The 19,590-nt window shown below is 33.6% G+C and overlaps 2 protein-coding genes across 2 annotated transcripts; both read right to left on the bottom strand.

The window, feature by feature from the left end:
• Window positions 1–411: 411 nt before the first annotated feature.
• LOC100262382 (glutamate receptor 2.7-like) lies at window positions 412–5,192 on the bottom strand. The gene is made up of 5 exons (XM_002282900.4): window positions 4,979–5,192; window positions 3,083–4,308; window positions 2,477–2,789; window positions 1,621–2,018; window positions 412–991 (listed from the first exon to the last, which is right to left on the bottom strand). The coding sequence occupies exons 1-5, from the start codon at window positions 5,190–5,192 to the stop codon at window positions 605–607; spliced, it is 2,538 nt and encodes an 845-aa protein (XP_002282936.1). The 3' UTR covers window positions 412–604.
• Window positions 5,193–7,307: 2,115 nt separating this feature from the next.
• LOC100257269 (glutamate receptor 2.8-like) lies at window positions 7,308–10,934 on the bottom strand. Its single transcript, XM_002282907.5, has 5 exons — window positions 10,694–10,934; window positions 9,327–10,573; window positions 8,913–9,228; window positions 8,164–8,561; window positions 7,308–7,805 (listed from the first exon to the last, which is right to left on the bottom strand). Exons 1-5 carry the CDS (start codon window positions 10,932–10,934, stop codon window positions 7,347–7,349), a joined length of 2,661 nt encoding a protein of 886 aa, XP_002282943.4. The 3' UTR covers window positions 7,308–7,346.
• Window positions 10,935–19,590: the final 8,656 nt, after the last annotated feature.

Raw genomic sequence — 19,590 nt, 5'->3', positions numbered from 1 at the left:
TCAAGGAGGAGTGTTGAATTTTGACTTAGTATTTGCTAGAATTTGAATTTTGAATATTGCAGCTGGAGTCTTGCACAAAATCTGCAACATCTAGATATTTTCTTATTTTTATTTGGTCAAGATTTGGTTTCTATTTTATAGGAAGTAGTTGTTCATCATCTAGTAGCTTGATTTTCTGCTATTCTAATGTCATTTAAGTTACAAGTTCATGTATAAATTCAGCATTCTTCATCAATAAAAATATAAGTTCCAGCAGCCCAAAAATATATTTTTTGTATAAGTATTTAATCTTATACCAACAGTAACTAACTGTTATTCTAAGTGATCAGACAATCAGTAAATTGAAACTCATGGTTGATTATCAACAGATCCAGAGCTTATAAAATGATACTTGATAAGTTATGTTAACATTATTAGATAATCATTTCATAATCCTCTTACATATATTCTGTCAACAAGTGGTAAATCTTGGTTTTGAAACTCTGGTTTAACATGGTGACAACTAAGGTGCCTTTCTGAAATTCATCTTCTACTGTGGTAGCTAGCTAGGATCTGTGGGGGTCTTCCAAAATTGCATCTTCAATCTAAGTCATGGCCTGGAATGTCAAATTTCGATGTTAGGAGAGCCTCTAGGAAGTTCTACATCACTGACTTTTCGCGGAAGTTTTCGGGTTTGCTGCCGCCACAGTTTCATTATAGCAATGAAAAATCTCCAGATGGTTTTGTGTTCAGAGGTAGAATCATGGAAGGTCCAGTTGCGATGAAGCATATAAACCAGTAATGCAAACGTTGATGTCCCTCCAGTTATAATGAAAAGCACCCAAAAGCTACTAGGGCTCAGTCTTGAAGTTTCATCATCTTCTGTTTCTGTATCCTCACATTTTTCAGATGACAGCATACTATTCTCTAGTTCCCTTAGCTTACCACTCTCAGACACATTCAAAAGAGCTTCAGATACGTCATGGAGCAATGGAGAACCCCTTGGAAATACCTGATCCACAAACCATAAGAATCTCATCAACCTTCAATCCCAGGAAGTGCTAGTACTAAGGAAAGAAAAAAAAATTATTAAGAAAAATGAATTTCTCATCTTATATGAAAAATATAAAAGAAAATAAAATATAATTAAAATTAATTAGATCCTTACGTTATTTTCAAATTGTTCAATCTTTATAATGAACAATTAAATGAGTTGCCCTCATGTTTTAAAACATATTTATCAGGAACTTTTCTCCTATCCAACATGGAATATCACAACCATCTCATTGCAAACACAACATCTTTGCTGTGTCTCATGAAATTGTGACACCCATTAGACAAACGGGAACAAACGAAAGCCCACACTGAGGTCATCTAACACTGTCAAGAAGGAAGCACTTCTTTTGAAAGCCCCTTTGAATTGTTTCTAAACTATGGGTCTTGATTCTCTAAAAGTCTTTTGATCCTACATATATATATATAGAGAGAGAGCGAGATAAACTTTTTCTTCTACCTGATGTGGAATATCACATTTCATCTCTATTTTATTTTCTTTGTATTTTCCCTCAAATTTTTAGAAACTAGATATAACCCAAATGTGAAAGAATTAACATGGAAGAAGAAAAGAGAGAATGCACTCACGAATCCAAATCCTCCGACTTTGTAACTCGTCCCAGCTGCCATGAAGCTCTTGCAGTACTTCGCAAGGAATAATTTCGCAAAAGGAGCTTCAAGAAATGCTGCGGCTATCTGTCCATCCTTGAGGGCTTTAGCATACTCTTCAGGTGATGAATAATTCTTGATGTTTTTTTCATTGAAACCTAAGACATCCTTCAAGTATGCTGACACAAAGGACCCCCTACAGTACCCGATCATCGAGTTGCTACTCTTCAGCGTCTCGATATCGGCTACCGTCGGTTCAAGCTGCTGGACAGTGAGCATGCTGGTGAGGTTCGCCGTGTAACTCTGTGTGATGACTAGTGCCACAAACAGCCACACCACCATCGCCATCCGCGACAAATTGCTGTGAAGTTTTTCCCCTATGTTCAAACAAATCAACTAGGGTGAGGCTATCAATTTTACAACATATAGAAACTTCCCTTTTATTTGGGAATTGTTTTTAAAAATAGTTTTTGAAAAACTGGTCTTTAATGTTTTATAGAAGAAAATTGTTTTTGATAACCTAAATTATTTTTAATTTATTTTCTATATTTTTAAATGTCTTAAAACTAACTTGATATCTAATAATTTATTTATAATCATTTTTCATATTTGTATAATTATTTTTTATAACGATATAGAAAACAATCGAAAACCATTAAAAGATGTTATATGAAAACATCAAGTTTTCTGTTTTTGAGAAAATTGGTTTTTGTTTTGTCAGGTTGTTAAATGTATTTTCTTGGTTTTTTTTTCCTTCAAAGAATTGAAAACTATTTTGAAAAATAGTTACCAAATAGGGCTTAAATTTCTAAGATATGTAGGGATTTCTTCTTACCATGCAGAGAAAAGAGTGTTGAGAAAGCTAGCCACAGTAGGGTTCCTATTTGATTGAGGACTGAGCCTTTAAGCTCATTGCAGTGGTTTCTTTCTATCAACCATACCACGAATCCGTTGTAGACATTTATGAATGTTGTTAGAATCCACATGGCTCTTGTGAAGGGCTTCATGAATAGCCATGCTTTATTGCTGCTTTTTGATCGAACTGGGGTTATCATCTGCAATCCTGGTTCAGCATAAGGTTGTGTGAACTCTGCGTGCTCAAACCTTTTGGCTACTATTGCAACATCTCCAACTACTGCATCAAATTTCTGCTCACATTTGCAGAGAGTTTCAAGTAAACATGCAAATATGGACAAGTTTTATGTGAAAAACAAAACCCGAAACTTTTATTTGGGAACTGTTTTTAAATTGAAAGCTGTATAGATTTGATATATATATATATATATATATATATATATATATATATATTTTAGACGAAAAACAGTTTTTGAAAAATGATGGTACAAACATGGAAAAATGATTAAAAATAAAGTATCACCGAACAGACCTTTCAAATCGGAAGAGCAAGAAACTGAATGAAAGAAGACAGCATATCTCGTACCTTTAAATAAACCTGTCTCACTAGTTCATCGTATGTGCCATTGAAGGCATACAACTTATGTGGCAAAGCATATGGCAAGCGTTCCACAGTTGCATTGAAGACATTGATTGAGAATCCGTTGAAAGAAATATTATTTCCATCTTGTATCACTTCTACAAACTGTTTGAAAGTGGACCCACTGGGCACGCCAATCTTCAGTGGCTTCTCATCTGTTGGAGGAGTCCATCCCCTTGGAGTATTCCTGGGTCCCCCAGGCCAAACCACCTGTGCCAGAGCTCTTCTATCTCTCCAAAAACCTGACTCCTCCTCCGATGTCTCGGACCAGAACCCTAGTTCTCTATCACTCTTCCCTACAACATTGACAATCTGAAATATATGTGCTGGGGCTAATTTCTGATCGCTGAATTGGATCTTTCCAGTTAAGCCATCAAATTGGCCGTTTGAAATTTTTTCTAGGAGTTGTTGGCCAGTACCCCTTCCTCCCGTCATTGCTAGAGCTGCAGCCCAAGTGGCATCATAGGCCTTAGCTGCGTAAATCCCGGGTTCATTCTTTTCTTCGTCAGGGTGTACTGAGATGAACATCCTCCTGAATCTCCCCCGGAATATCTTGAACTGGGGAGTGTTTTCATTGAAGTAGCTTTTGACACCTACAATTCCATCCATGGATGAGGAGATTGTAGAGGCTTTTATGGAATGGACAAGACTGGAAATGGTGTCTGTAATGATCCATATATACCCCTCTTTCATCATCTCCATCTTCTTGGCAGTTTCGAATAGGTGAACCCCCAATTGCAAGGATGTATGAACCACAAACACTCTACACTGCCCTTCTTTAAGACTCTGGAGCTCTTCAACCAATGAAGAAGAAGAAGACAAAGGTGGGAGAGGCAGAAGGTGGCCTATTTCTATTCCTACATCTTTCAGGGCTTCTGAGAGTTGGAGAACGGCTCCAGTGGCGGAGGACGGGATGTCCTCGTATACTACGGTCACCCGATGCCAATCCTGAGACTCAATAACTGCAGCAATGGCTTTCATTTGTGCAGACTGGTCTGCGGAGGCTTGGATGAGGAAGGGCCACCTTTCTGTTGCCCACTGTGGAGTTGTATAGGCAAGAGAAAGAATGGGGGTATAAGCTTGACTGCCAACCTCTGCAACTAAGGATGCTTCTTCCCATGTTTGGGGCCCCAGAATTGCTTTTACTCGATGCCTGTATACAAGCTCCCGTGCTGTATATTGATGCAACAATGTTCAAAAAATCAGCAGTAGGAGTGGTGGTAGTAATAGCAGTATTAGTAGAAGTGTAGCAGCTTCTACTTGGTTTGATAATTTCACAATCAAAACAATATCAGTACTATATATATGTATAATGAAACTAATATGCAAAACAAGGCCAAAAATGGTTGATTCTTTTTTTGTTTTATGTACTGAAATCAATGGTTATGCTAAGATGCTAATGAATGCATAAAATATTATGGTTAGTTCCTTTAGTAACTCCTTTCATTTCCCAGAAAACTAATGCGAATTCATAGCTTTAAGCGGAGTGCTAAGTAGGTAATGAATCTGCCCAGTGTTAACCACCAGTTCTCATAGTTGTATATATGTAAAAGTCATTTCCAAAAACCCATTTATCACTAAGAATATCTTGTCATATATATGAACCTCATGAACATTTCAGCATATATATATATATATATATATATATATGTCTGTTTCTGAATGCCCTAGCTATGTCCTGAGTCATCTATAATTTGCCCAGAAATATAGTATATATGCATGAACAAGATCTATTGCAAACTAGGATGTGGTCATGGGAACTGAATTTCAATGTCAAACATGGTACTGTAGAGAACTCTCATTACTTGCCAGAAATTAAAGGAGATGAACTGATAGACTTACCTGCAAGTGCTGCTTGGATGGGTTCCCCTTGAGAGTCATTTATCAGCAGGTCAATATGCTGGTTGGAGTACTGAGAGTTGAATTCCTCTATAGCCATCTCCATGGCTACCTTCTCTTCTTTTCCAATGCGCGAGCTATAGTCTAGAATAGCTCCAATACTTCCCTTGACATCAGCTTTTTCAATTGAGTCGGTGCCTCCATTGGCTGTTGCCATTTGCAGAAACAACAAATCTAAGACCAACAAAGAGAAGAAGAGAGAAAACAATATGCCCATTTTGTGAAGACTAGAAGGACAACTATTGCCACCATGGTCCCTTCCCTTTATATTTCCTTTCTTTGCCTCATTTGTCTTTTTTCTTTTTGCTTACTGGGTCAACTTTAAGAATTGAAGCCCATCTTATGGGGCATGATTCAAAGAATTGAATCCCATTCTTGTGGACCAATTGATCAGTACTGGCTCCAACCCTAGGTCTGAAACGAAGAATTCTAGAACTACCACGCTACGTTGTTAATGCTTCACTGATCTCATTAGTAAAGGATGCATTTATTGATTACATAACGTTGTTCTTCCGTTAAACTTGTAAGACCTTGAGGTGTATTAATGTCAAATCACATTGCTTTCGTTTGAATTGAATTCCTTTGCTGCTTTCTAGATACATTAATTAATCCAGTATATATCAACAGGCACAAGACAACAAAAAATTATGTGACTTTTCTATGTGAATTGGTAGGTTTGGGAATTTCCTTGCAATATTGATGCAGCTTTCATGGAATGACCTTTAGACAGGACCATAAAAATGTGACTTTGAAGGGTTCCTTATTTGGAATCTCCAGTATATTTGGTGTATACTATCACTAGAAACAAAGCTTGAAAATTGGTAAACATGCATGTACTTTGATTTTTTTCTTTTCATATGTGGATTGATTGAAACTCATTGAAACACTTGACTTGTTCAAATATACAAGCCCTATTGAGACTAGAATTTTTTTATTTCTTCGTCATAGTACTATATATGCGCATTGATCAGAGATTGTTGAAATTATCGGGCAATCTTAGACTGAGTCAATGCCTTTGTTATCAAAGACTCCTGAGATTACAATCTTGACATTGAATTCATCGCTAACTATCATTGTGTTTTGAGATTCTTAATTTTTTGTTTCAATAGCTTGACGTGTAGAGCATACAAAATGCCTTTAGGTAACAATTTTATGTTGAGGAGACAGATAAATTCAAATGTCACTGCATGCTAATTCTTAGTCATGGGAGTCTTGACTATGCCTTATATTATAAGTTATACTTGTATCTGGATTGACTGATTGAATTAAAATTAAAGATTAGTCCCTTGTTCTTCTAAATTACTCACTAATTAGATAACTTTCATCGCTTGATCGCATTCGATTTCACTATTCCATGCGGAAAGATCTCATCATTCATGTCTTTCTATTTATTATATATCTCTTTAAATTGACAAAGGGCTTACAACCATTCAATCGCGTGAGGAAAAGTCAAGGAAAACTTGGTGATATCTACCATTCCTCTTGGTTGAATATGAAGATCATGACTATGACCTTAAATTTATACAATTATGCATTATTCACCAACAATTAGCTGAGCTTGAATGGGATTAAGGCAGCATGGGATTAGGTAAGTTTTAGAAGATTCAAAGGAGAGTTGGTCACCACCCTTACACTAATGACCAACGGAGGAAAAATTGATGGTTTTGACAGCTTGAACTTGCCCTTGAGAGACATTGAATCATCATATATATAGATTTGCTACATGTTTCTTTTTCATTTTTGATTGAATAGTGTCTAGATTTTTAGGGTTTTTGATCGGTTTTAAGCTTTCTTTTCCTTTCACATACTTGTCAACATATGGATCTTAAGCTCCAAACAAAAACTAAAAGGGCGTTTGTTTTTTCAACATTTTCACAACTTATTATAAATTTTTTGCTGAATAGAAAAAATTAAAAAATTTGGTTTTTTTTTTAAATGAAAAAAGTAACATGTTGATTTTTCTTTACCTTTTTAATGTTTAATAAAAATAAAATATTAAAAAAACAAATAATCTAATACTTAACACTATTTAGAATTAAGTAAAAAAAACAAACACCTAAGTCTAAATCCATCACATTAATATATGATTTTTTATATACAAAATCAAGAGCATTTATATATTGCTTTATCTAAAATGGTACAATAATGCACAAATGCATTTTAAAAATAAGAATTACATTGCATTTCACAGAGCACAAACGTACAGAAAAAATTCTATAAATTCTGTGCTGAAATGCATTCACATATGGGCTATGGTTCCCCAAGTATCCTCTAAAATTTGGATTTTTTGGGGTTGATTTAGCTTGTGGATTTAGGAAGAACTTCTGGAGCTGTAATTTCTCTGCCATGGCACTCTATATCCAAAGTATTGTGGTGAATGGATAGATGTGTGTTGGGCATTACCATTACTTTCTACGTCGCTAATTCCTCTAGAGAATCGACCACGTGGATGTGATCTCCAGCTTCTCATTACAGCTGATATTAGTCTCCAAATGGCCATATGCCCCAACAAATAATTATACAAATAGGTTAACCTTTCTCTGGCCATGAAGATTACAAGACAAACTGTTGATACACCTCCTGTTATTAAGAAAAGTACCCAAAAGCTGCTAGGGCTAAGACTACTGCTATCCTCACTGATTTCTGCATTTGAATCACACTTCTGGGATCCAATCAAATTGTTCTCTAAGACGCCTAACTCACCTTTTTCGGACACCTCCAAGACTGCTTTAGATATGTCTGGAAGAATAGATGATCCCTTTGGAAACACCTGAAAGAATTGGCAATTTAATTAATTAATCATATTAATAAGCATACACTAGATAGACTAATTAATTTTGGTTTGGTGCAGCTAAATGGGTTTCAGTTCTACATGTTTGGTTGCTGAGAAAAGTTGGGGAAAAGGGAAGAAATCTTCTATTGATTTGGGACTTCAGAGAAAACAAAGCCACCACTCAATTGAGCCCTAATGCAAAAGTGCTCTCAGTGATAATCTCCCTGAGGCACTTTTTCAAGAAACACAGCCCAAATGGCATTGAATGGCAGGTTGATAGGCTCACCTTTGATCTTAGAAAATTTGAGTAAGATGGAAAAAGGAGAGTTAGCTATAAAGGAATATAGGGACTTACAAATCCAAAGCCACCAACTTTGTATGTTTTCCCAGAAGCTGCAAAGCCTTTGCAGTTTTGGGCAAGGAATAGTTTGGCGTAGGGAGCTTCAATGAAGGCTGCTGCTATCTCTCCGCTTCTGAGAGCTGGAGCATACTCTTCAGCTGAAGTAATATCTTTTATGTTACTTTCTTTTATTCTTATGACATCCACCAAATACCTCACCACGAATGATCGTCCGCTGCACCCAACAATGGAATTAGCACTCTTCAGATCTTCCACATCGACCACAGTAGGTTCAAGGCGTTGGACCGTAAGCATGCTTGTAAGATTAGCAGTGTAGCTATTCGTTATCACCAGAGATGCGAACAGCCAGACCACCATTACCAACCGGGACAGATTACTATGTTGCCTTCCTCCTGTAATTCAGAAACATAAATGCATGAGGGAACCTTAAAGACCTGTACAGCCTCAATCCCCATCTTCCATGTTACATTTTGAACAATGGGATACGAAAAAATTCATCAGATACAACTATCAAGTCTATTAGGGTTACTCTTAGCTGATCAAGAGAGCAATTATTATGTCAAATTGGATTGAAATTATGACATAAAATGTGCATTTGGAAATATCATCCGAACTCTTGTGATTTTCATAGCATTGAAGAAAGAAATGGATACATGCAACAAAATTATATACCAATTCTATATGAGAAGTGATATGTTCAATTTCAAATACAGTAGATGAAATGGATGATTTGTAGCCCTTACCATGCATAGAGAAGAGGGTGGTGAAGGATAGGCAAACCAAGGTTCCCATTTGGTTCAGAATAGAGCCTGTCATAAGTTCTGGGTTTTGGTTTCGTTCTATCAACCAGAGGGTGAAGCCATTGTAGATGGTTATAGCACCTGTTAGAACCCACATCGCCTTGGTGAAGGGCTTCATGAATAACCAAGCCCTATTGGATGTCTCTACTTTCTCAGGAACTATCATCATCAATCCTGGTTCTGTGTAGGGATGCGAAAATTCAGCCAGCTCCCATCTCTTTGAAACTATCGACGTATCGCCAACCACTGCATCAAATTTCTTAACATAGATACAATTTTATATGTTAAGTATAGAAAAGTATTAGTAATGTAACTTAGAATGGAGTTATGAGTAAGGAGAATGAACAAATCTCTCACCTTGAGATGAACCTGTTCCACCAAATCATCATAGGTACCACTGAAGGGAAAAAACTCATGAGGTAGACTGTAGTTTAAATGTTTCAGAACTGCTTTGAAGACTTCGATTGAGAACCCGGAAACCGATGGATTGCCTCCATCATCATATGTTACAGAAACAAATTGTTTGAATGTGGCATTGAGGGGCACTCCAATTCGCAATGGGGTTTCGCTTGTAGGAAGTGCCCATCCTCTTGGGGTGGAAGTAGGGCCTCCTGGCCAAAACACTTGCCCCAGGATGTCCATGGAGCTACTGTTTTGAATTTGACCATTAGTAGGCTTGGCGAAGCCTGATCCCTCCGACCAGAATCCGAGCTCTCTATAACTTTTTCCAATCACATTAACAATCTGAAACATGCGCTGTGGAGCCAAGCGTCGTCTCTCAAATTTGATTCTATTTGTGAGGCCATGGAAATCGCTGAGTTCAATCTTTTCTAACAATTGTTGGGTCGACCCGTTGTTGTCCATTGCTAGAGCAACAGACCACACAGCATCATATGCCCGAACGGCGAAAATCCCAGGCTCGTAGTTGTCTTCCTTAGGATACAGTGATCGAAACTTCTGTCGAAATCTGGAGTAGAAGTCTTGGAACCGGGCTCCGTCTTCCTGGAAGAAGCTCTTCATTCCTAGAACACCTTCCATGGAAGAGATGACTGAGGAATTCATGGAATGTACAAGATTTGTGATGCTGTCTGTAGTGATCCAAACAGAACCCTTTTCCATCATGCCCAATTCATTAGCTTTTGAAAACAAACGCTCCGCCATTGATAAAGATGAATGAACCACAAAGACTTGTGACTGCTTTCCTTTAAGCCGTTGGAGCTGATCAGATAAAGAAGAAGAATTAACTGCAGATGATGGTGTGAGAGCTGCAAGGTATCCGATTTCTGAACCAACTTGCTTGAGGGCATCAGCAAGAAATGGAATGATCTCAGAGCCAGCAGAGTTGGTATCCTCGTATATCACATTGATCCGACGCCATCCCCAAGACCCGATAATGGCTGCCACAGCTTTCATTTGCAGGTGTTTCTCCGGGGAGGCTCGAACAAGGAACGGCCAGCGATCTGTTGCCCACTGCGGAGCTGCATCAGCCAAGGAAACAATCGGAATAGGAGCTTTACTACCAAGCTCGACAACTAAAGATGCTTCTTCCCATGTCTCAAGGCCGATAATAGCTTGCACTCTGCTCTTCTCGATCAGATTTCTGGCTGCATCCCAGAATACATACGAAAGTTAGAAACAAAATTCATTCAAATTAATTATCGGGTACAACTTCAAATTAAGTTTCCTTCGAATCACTGAAAGATAATTAGATTGGTGAAGTTTACCCGAAAGCAAAGTAAGAACTGGATCACTTTGAGAGTCTCTCACATGAAAATCCAATTGTCGATTAGATTTGTTGTTGAAGTCATGGATGGCTAACTTCATTGCTACTATCTCTTCTTTACCGATACGCGAACTATTATCGACGATAACGCCAATACTGCCCATGTGGCCGGTGCCTACTTCGGCTGCTGCTCCTGGAAGCAACAGAATTGTGGCCATGAAGGAGAAGAGAAATGAATCCATTATCTTGTAGTTTGGGCAATGAACAGAGAGTTGAGACCTTAATTTCATAGTTCTTAATTTTCCTGATGGAGGCCTCAATGTCTAAGTCCATTTATACGACTTCGAGATTGATTTATGAATTGAAAAGATGGATTAGGCGCCTATTTTTGTTTGTTAGCTCACGTCAACAAGTGGACCTTGACAACATGTACGAAAATTATAGTCAACTTTTACGCATCTAGTTGAGAGAATCCTTCAAAGATTTTTTTCACTAGCTATTTGATGGATCCTCTCATGTACATATAAATTATCACAATTAGTTTGAGAAGGGTATGAAAAAATTTGATGACAAAAACTAATTATTGTCAAAAAAAAAAAAAAAAAAAAGTTTGAAAGTGATACATACTTAAAATGTTAGGGTTTTAATTATACTTTATTCGATATATATTTTTGGTTCATTATTTAACGGTTTAAGTTTTTGAATTGATTTTCATTGAGTTAAAGCTCGATGATATTTATTTATTTAGATAGGTAAAGATGTTAAAGTTTTAGTTTACGTAGAGTTCATGTATAATATTGGTCATGATTTATCGATTAGAGTTGATGTGCTTGACTTGCCTGTTTACCAATGAGACAATATGTTAGGGCTTTAATCTAATTCAATTTCACATGTTAATAAATTATTTATCAAACCAAACTTTCAGATCAAATTAACAAACTAATTAAGATTGATTGCATGTTGAGTGAGGCAAGTCCAAACAATTGGGAGAAGCATCTCATGGATTTTACTATGGTCAAATTAGGGTGCAGATTGATTGCATGTTGAGTGAGGTAAGTCCAAACAATTGGGAGAAGCATCTCATGGATTTTACCAAGTCAAATTGGGGTGCAACCGCAGAAATGAGTGGGTATTGGGAGAGATAATTTCTCATGAAGGTTCATGCAAAGTATCTTTGTTGGATTTTCCTGAGGATAATAAACTATTCACTTGAGGAATAAAGACCCATGACTTTGAAAGAGTCAGCTATGGAATATTTGGAGAAGGTTTAACTCATCATCTCTATGGTCTCATAATTCCTCATTCTCTTTTTTATTTTTTTATTTTATAGATTAGTATATGGTAATAAAAGTCATTTTATTTATATTTTTCTCAATTTATTTTAGAATTCTCACCATTTGTTAAAAAAAAATTGTTTTAATACAAATTAAGCATATGGGAAACATTAAATTACAATGAATTTATTATGATATATTAATTAATTATGAGTTGTGTGGGGTTTTTTTGGTCACATGGTTTCAAGGTGAAACCTCTTGGAATTGATGGATTGTTGGAAAGACATCTACCTTCTACAAGAAAATTAAATATTTTTTATTTTTCTTTACTATTTTATTAGTCTAAGTTTTCCTACAAATATTTGGAAATACAAATACATAAAAATTTAATTTGTCAATTTAATGGTATAGGGTGGTAGACTGAGATTCTAGACAAAAAGACAAAATTTCCTAACAGTGACCAATTCAAATATATGCAAATGGAAATTAAAAAAGTCCAAAAATTCAAAGATTTGGAATTCTAATCCACTTCCAAGAGACATTGCTTCCAAGGTGAGAATTATCAACATTTGCTGCAATGACTTTTTCAAGACCTCCGATCTCCTTCCTTTCCTGGAAATAAAGATTTTGCTTGATTTTTGGACCATGATACAATAAATTATGAAGTAGTTTATATATATAAATTTAATATCTTTATTAGAAAAAAAAAATCATATTGTAAGTGAATATATAAAATTTATTGCAAATTACACAAGCAAAGCTTCAATTTAAGACAATAAATCACAGCATTTTTCACGCCAATTAATAGAAAAGATTATAAATTTATTTCAGCAAGGAAAAATTATATTTTTATAAGGTGGATAAGGATGGTTACTTTTTTTTAAAAAAATATTTATATTCTTATGGTTCTTATTCTTTATTGGGGGTATTTTTTGGGCCCACAAACTTTGGACAGTAGAATAAGTATGGAATTGTCATATTCCAACTTGCTCTTACTAAAGGACAAGAGAGAAGGTTCAAAAATGGAAGAAACCCATTGAGAAGGTAATGTGGGATTTTGAGGAAAAAAACAACAAATTTAAAAATATTTTTTTAAATATAATAATTCAAAAAATATTTTCAAAAATTTTCTTTTCAAAATATAATTTTAATTTATTGGAGTTGTTATTTTAAAAAAATAATTTTAAAATTTGAATTGAAATTATCTCTTCAAAAGATTGATGTTTTAAAGAGTATTGTAATTTTAAAATTAGTTTTGACACTGTCACCTTTTAAAAAATGATACTTTTCTCAAACTGGGGCGTACAATATTTTGTATTTATTTCATTAATTTTATTTAAAAAATTCAAAATTTTAGAAAAGACCGTGCTATAACCATAATATTATTTTTGATAAAAGTTTTACTTGATTTATGTCCAAAGTTATTTTACGTTTAATAAAACTTTTACTATTATATTTTGGCAATTAAAAATAAAAAACTATCCAAATTAAAGTATTGAAAAGGGTATTTAAAATAATTTTAATTTTTCCAAATTAAGTAATCTAACTCATTGGAGAGTATAGGTATGTTTGGCTGTTAGTTTAAGAACAAGAAAGGAATAAAAAAATGTTAGTCAGGAATTGATAATTACGGGATCTTCCTATAATACTTTGCTAATGAGCCCAACCCTCACTAACCATGGATTAGGTAGGCCTCAACATACCCTATCCAAAGTTTAGAACCCTCATGGCCCAAATGAGGTTTTAGGTTATTGGCAACAAGCTAGGCTTGGTTGATCTTGAAGTTTTCAGTTTTCTCTTGATTATCTAATAATTAAGGGAATAATATAGTTGCTATTAATGAAGCTCAACCCAAACTTGAAAACCATTTATTAAAGTAAGATCTTAAAATTGACTTACTCGAACTAAAATTAAGTTAAAACTTAAGCTAGTGAATATAGGTTTAGTTAGACGACTTCGAGGTTATGAAATTAATTTGAATGGATTAGGTTAAGCCTAGACATGAGTAAAATTTTGTACCGTCTTTGGGATAGGGAAAATATAAAAAAAAAAAATTAAATAGAAATAAATATGAATTGCTTTGTTTAATTTGTATATGGTAGTACGAAATATAAAGGAAGAATAAGAATTATTTATGTTATGTTTGGTTACTCAAAAAATTTAAGGGGAAATGTAAGAAAAAGAAAATAGAGGGAAATGATAGAAGAAAAAATATATGAAAGAAAATAAAAGTAAATTTAAAGTTAATAAAATATTTTATTTGTTGTTTTTATTTTTTTATATTAAATAATTTAAAAATATATAAAATTTTAATTAATTTTAATTATATATATATTTTATATTTTTCATAATAAAATCAAATATAAAAAATATATTTTTTCTTATTAAATTCATGGAAAATACTCCTAATTGAATAAAGAAAATTTTATGTGAATATTAACAATAAAAATGGGAATAATAACTTTCCTCGTATAATAGTATTAAAATGTTGAATGTTGATCAAACTATGGATTGAAAAATCGATTTTTATGGACAATATTTCGCAGATATATCGAATATCAGAAGACCCCAAAAGAATATTGAGTACAACGGGAGGAATATTGGAAAATTGCCAAACTATCGGGGATATATCGGTTTGGAACCAATAAATCAGTGAAAAAAATCGAGCGTGAAGGAGTAGTGGAGGAAGCTTGTCAAAATATGGGAGATATATCGAAGATATTTCAGATGTATCAGTGAATATATCGGATATATCGCGAATATATCAGATATATCGCGAATATATAAGATATATCACTAATATATCGGGGAAATATTGGAGATTTTTTTGAAAGTTTTTTTTGTTTAATATTTGTCATTTTTTATTTTTTAATTATTATTTTTTAATTTATTTTTTATTTTAAATATATATTATCATTTTATTTAACTACTTTTTATATTTATCTCATTAATACTATTTTAAAAAATTACTATCACTTCATTCTTTTTTTTATTCGTTTAATTTTATTTAATTTAAATGTTTTTATTTTAAAATATTAAAAATATAATTTTACTCAAAAATGGCTACAATATAAAAAAAATTAATGAAGTCCTAATATTCTATAAATTAAAATTAATTTGATAAGATAAGTTAGTAATAATTTTAATTATTTAAATAAATTAATGTTAATTGAAAAATTGTCACTTGTAATCAATTTTTAGAAATCAAATCTCAAATAAAATATTTTATATAAATCAATTTAATTTTTTATTTAAAATGTAATAAAATATATTTTAATAAAAGTATTTTAATTTTTAAAATAAATGAATATAAATATATTAAAGGAATTTATGCTATTTTTTTTTATAAAAAATTGATAAATATTATATATATATGATTAATTATAATATTTATCAAATTTTTATAAAAAAATTAGCATTACTTACTTATTTTATCATTTTTTTTGAGTTTTTTCAGCATTCTTGTGAATTTTGAATAATTTTCCCCTCATCGATATTTTTGTCAAAATATCCACCAATATTTTTGCGATATTTCTGATATATTCATAAAATCAAGTATCGATATATCTGCATTTATCGATATTTTAATCCTTGCATTTAACAAGCTTGAATTCAAAAGTGGGTGGTAGTCTCTTGGGCCATGCATTACCCTGACAATGAGCCAGGAATGGGTTGAGTGTCCCCAGCTTGGCCCGGCCTGGGCCAGCCCACAGCTTTACTAGGCCCTTCAAATTAAGCCTAAAATTTCAAATAAAATTATTCAAAAAATAACTAAATAATATTATGTTATTTAATATTTTATATTGTGATACTAAGGATTGGACTTACAATATAAATTTTATCTAATTATCCAATTAAGGTGGTGTTTGTTTTTTAACTTAATGTTAAATGCAATTTACTTTCAGATTTCTTTATTTAAAATTTTAACTTATTTATCAATATTTTTATCTTAATATAAAAATCTAAAATATGTGATTTTTTATTTAATCTAAAATGTTAGTTAATCATACTTCTAATCCCTAACCCTCACACTCAACTTTCATTGTGAAAAAACAAATAATTTAATATTTAATACTATTAAGTTGTATTTATAATTAAATTAAATTAAATTAAATTCTATTTATATTTAAAAAAAAAAAACACGAAGAATATTCTTAGCTTTTTAAAGGATGAAAGATGAATGATAGAAAGAATTTGATATAGCATCATGAACTAAGATCATATTTGTTCTTTTACTTGAAGTCTGAATAAGCCTAAATGAAATCCGAGAAAAAAAATATTATTTGGATTTTAGGTTTCAAATAAAAATTAGAATTTTTAAATTAATTTTTTTATTTTTATATCACAATAACATATTTAAATTATCTAATTTTTGTGGAGACTTCTTAATAACCTTGCAGACAAAAAATTTCAGTGGATTAAATTACCACTAATTTGGTCTTAAAAAAAGGATAATAATAATAAAAAGAAAATTATTATTATTATTATTATTATTATTATTATTATTATTATTATTATTATCCCGTTGATAAAACGTAGGACAAATATTTGAATGCTTCGTTGGGGTTAGCAGGAGAAGAAAGAAAATTGTTAAAATCAAGGAACTAAATCTCTTGAGTTAAGCAACTAAAATTCAGAAAAATAGAGGTGTCTTCTTTCAAGAAGAGGGAGAAATTGAGAAATCAGAAAAAATCCAAAAAGGAAAATCCTAAAGAGAAAATTCAAAGGTAACTTTGTATGAGAAAAACGCTTCACAACAAAACAACAAAAGAAAAAGTTTCATCAAACTTTTTTACGAACAACAAGAGAAAAAGTTCCATCAAATTTCTCTGCAAGTTCGATAAAAGGACTAAATGCTACATGTATTATTCGTCATTTAACAAGTTCATTCAGGAATAAGCCACTTATGACCTTCGATTGATCTTCGAAATCAAGAAAACGTCATTGTCGTCTTTTAAAGTGTGATCAAGGTAAAAGAATCAGATGGAAAATATTCTTTTGGAAAGAATATTATTTTTGATATTATACCTATAATATTTTTAATTTCAATAAATATTTTATTCATATTATTTTCCTATTTGTTTTGTTAATTTTGCAGAACCATTTACGAAATTTGTGCGTACAAACCTATTAATTTTTTTATGGTACAGTGTTACAGATCATATGCATGGCCCCATGTGATACGTGCCTTCATAATTCATTCAAGCTCGGAATGTTAGAAGCCCCGATTGCGTTTGGTAGCCTAAAATGGATTTGTTTTTTTTTTTTAATTTTTTCTTTTTTCTATTTTCTATACTAAATGATTATCTGTTTTGTTGTGAAAAGTGTTTCCCTTTTTTGTTTTTTAAATATAAAAACCATTATGCTGCCTCTTTGAAGCTTTATCAGAAACTGTAGAACTTTGAAATTTCTTGAGTTTCCTATTTCACAAGCTTCTGTTATGACAATGAGCCGCCCCAACAAGACTCCACACAAGCTAACCCAAAATCAAGGCAACCTAATCTCATCAAACCAACCAACCTCAAAGATCCATGGCTGCCATCCACCACCTCATCAATAATAATAAAATGGAAGCACAAATTAGCAGACTTTGACAGCTAGGTCAATAGCATGAAAGGTCTAAGCATAGTACATTCTATTAAACTTACAAGCAACCTTGTGTTTATACATGTATAAAACTTATGTCAAAAGAAAACTTGGGACTTGGTCTATGTATATTTTAATGAAATACATTTTCAAAAGTGACTTGCTCATTAACATTGGTTATCTAGAATTCTATTTTATCAACAATTCAATCACCATAATAGCTTTTTATTTCTTCTTCTTATATGTGCTGGGGCTAATTTCTGATCGCTGAATTGGATCTTTCCAGTTAAGCCATCAAATTGGCCGTTTGAAATTTTTTCTAGCAGTTGTTGGCCAGTACCCCTTCCTCCCTTCATTGCTAGAGCTGCAGCCCAAGTGGCGTCATAGGCCTTAGCTGCGTAAATCCCGGGTTCATTCTTTTCTTCGTCAGGGTGTTCTGAGATGAACTTCCTCCTGAATCTCCCCCGGAATATCTTGAACTGGGGTGTGGTTTCATTGAAGTAGCTTTTGACACCTACAATTCCATCCATGGATGAGGAGATGGTAGAGGCTTTTACGGAATGGACAAGACTGGAAATGGTGTCTGTAATGATCCATACATACACTTCTTTCATCATTTCCATCTTCTTGGCAGTTTCGAATAGGTGAACCCCCAATTGCAAGGATGTATGAACCACAAACACTCTACACTGCCCTTCTTTAAGACTCTGGGGCTCTTCAACCAATGAAGAAGAAGAAGACAAAGGTGGGAGAGGCAGAAGGTGGCCTATTTCTATTCCTACATTTTTCAGGGCTTCTGAGAGTTGGAGAACGGCTCCAGTGGCGGAGGACGGGATGTCCTCGTATACTACGGTCACCCGATGCCAATCCTGAGACTTAATAACTGCAGCAATGGCTTTCATTTGGGCAGACTGGTCTGCAGAGGCTTGGATGAGGAAGGGCCACCTTTCTGTTGCCCACTGTGGAGTTGCATAGGCAAGAGAAAGAATGGGGCTATGAGCTTGACTGCCAACCTCTGCAACTAAGGATGCTTCTTCCCATGATTGGGGCCCCAGAATTACTTTTACTCGATGCCTGTATACAAGCTCCAGTGCTGTATATTGATGCAACAATGTTCAAAAAATCAGCAGTAGGAGTGGTGGTAGTAGTAGCAGTATTAGTAGAAGTGTAGCAGCTTCTACTTGGTTTGATAATTTCACTATCAAAACAATATCAGTACTATATATATGTATAATGAAACTAATATGCAAAACAAGGCCAAAAATGGTTGATTCTTTTTTTGTTTTATGTACTGAAATCAAACCATTCCTGCCTATGAATACTTCACAAACAAGCTGTAAAAACTTGGTATATATGTCCTATATATATTAGTACACCATGATTTCTTTGTAATTTGTTGTTTACTTAATTTCTTCACAATGCTATGCAAACTCATTCAAAAAGCAACTGTTTTAATTTGTTCTTTCCTCATGACTTATGGGTCAAGTCTGTATGGATGTACGGATATGCTAAGATGCTGATGAATGCACAAAATATTATGGTTAGTTCCTTTAGTAACTCCTTTCATTTCCCAGAAAACTAATGCGAATTCATAGCTTTAAGTGGAGTGCTAAGTAGGTAATGAATCTGCCCAGTGTTAACCACCAGTTCTCATAGTTGTATATATGTAAAATTCATTTCCAAAAACCCATTTATCACTAAGAATATCTTGTCATATATATGAACCTCATGAACATTTCAGCATATATATATATATATATATGTCTGTTTCTGAATGCCCTAGCTATGTCCTGAGTCATCTATAATTTGCCCAGAAATATAGTATATATGCATGAACAAGATCTATTGCAAACTAGGATGTGGTCATGGGAACTGAATTTCAATGTCAAACATGGTACTGTAGAGAACTCTCATTACTTGCCAGAAATTAAAGGAGATGAACTGATAGACTTACCTGCAAGTGCTGCTTGGATGGGTTCCCCTTGAGAGTCATTTATCAGCAGGTCAATATGCTGGTTGGAGTACTGAGAGTTGAATT

The sequence above is a fragment of the Vitis vinifera genome, chromosome 19, assembly GCF_030704535.1.
Source record: "Vitis vinifera cultivar Pinot Noir 40024 chromosome 19, ASM3070453v1".
Lineage (NCBI taxonomy): Eukaryota > Viridiplantae > Streptophyta > Magnoliopsida > Vitales > Vitaceae > Vitis > Vitis vinifera.
Note: the sequence above shows the minus strand (reverse complement) of the source record. Positions and strands in the feature narration are given on the sequence as shown.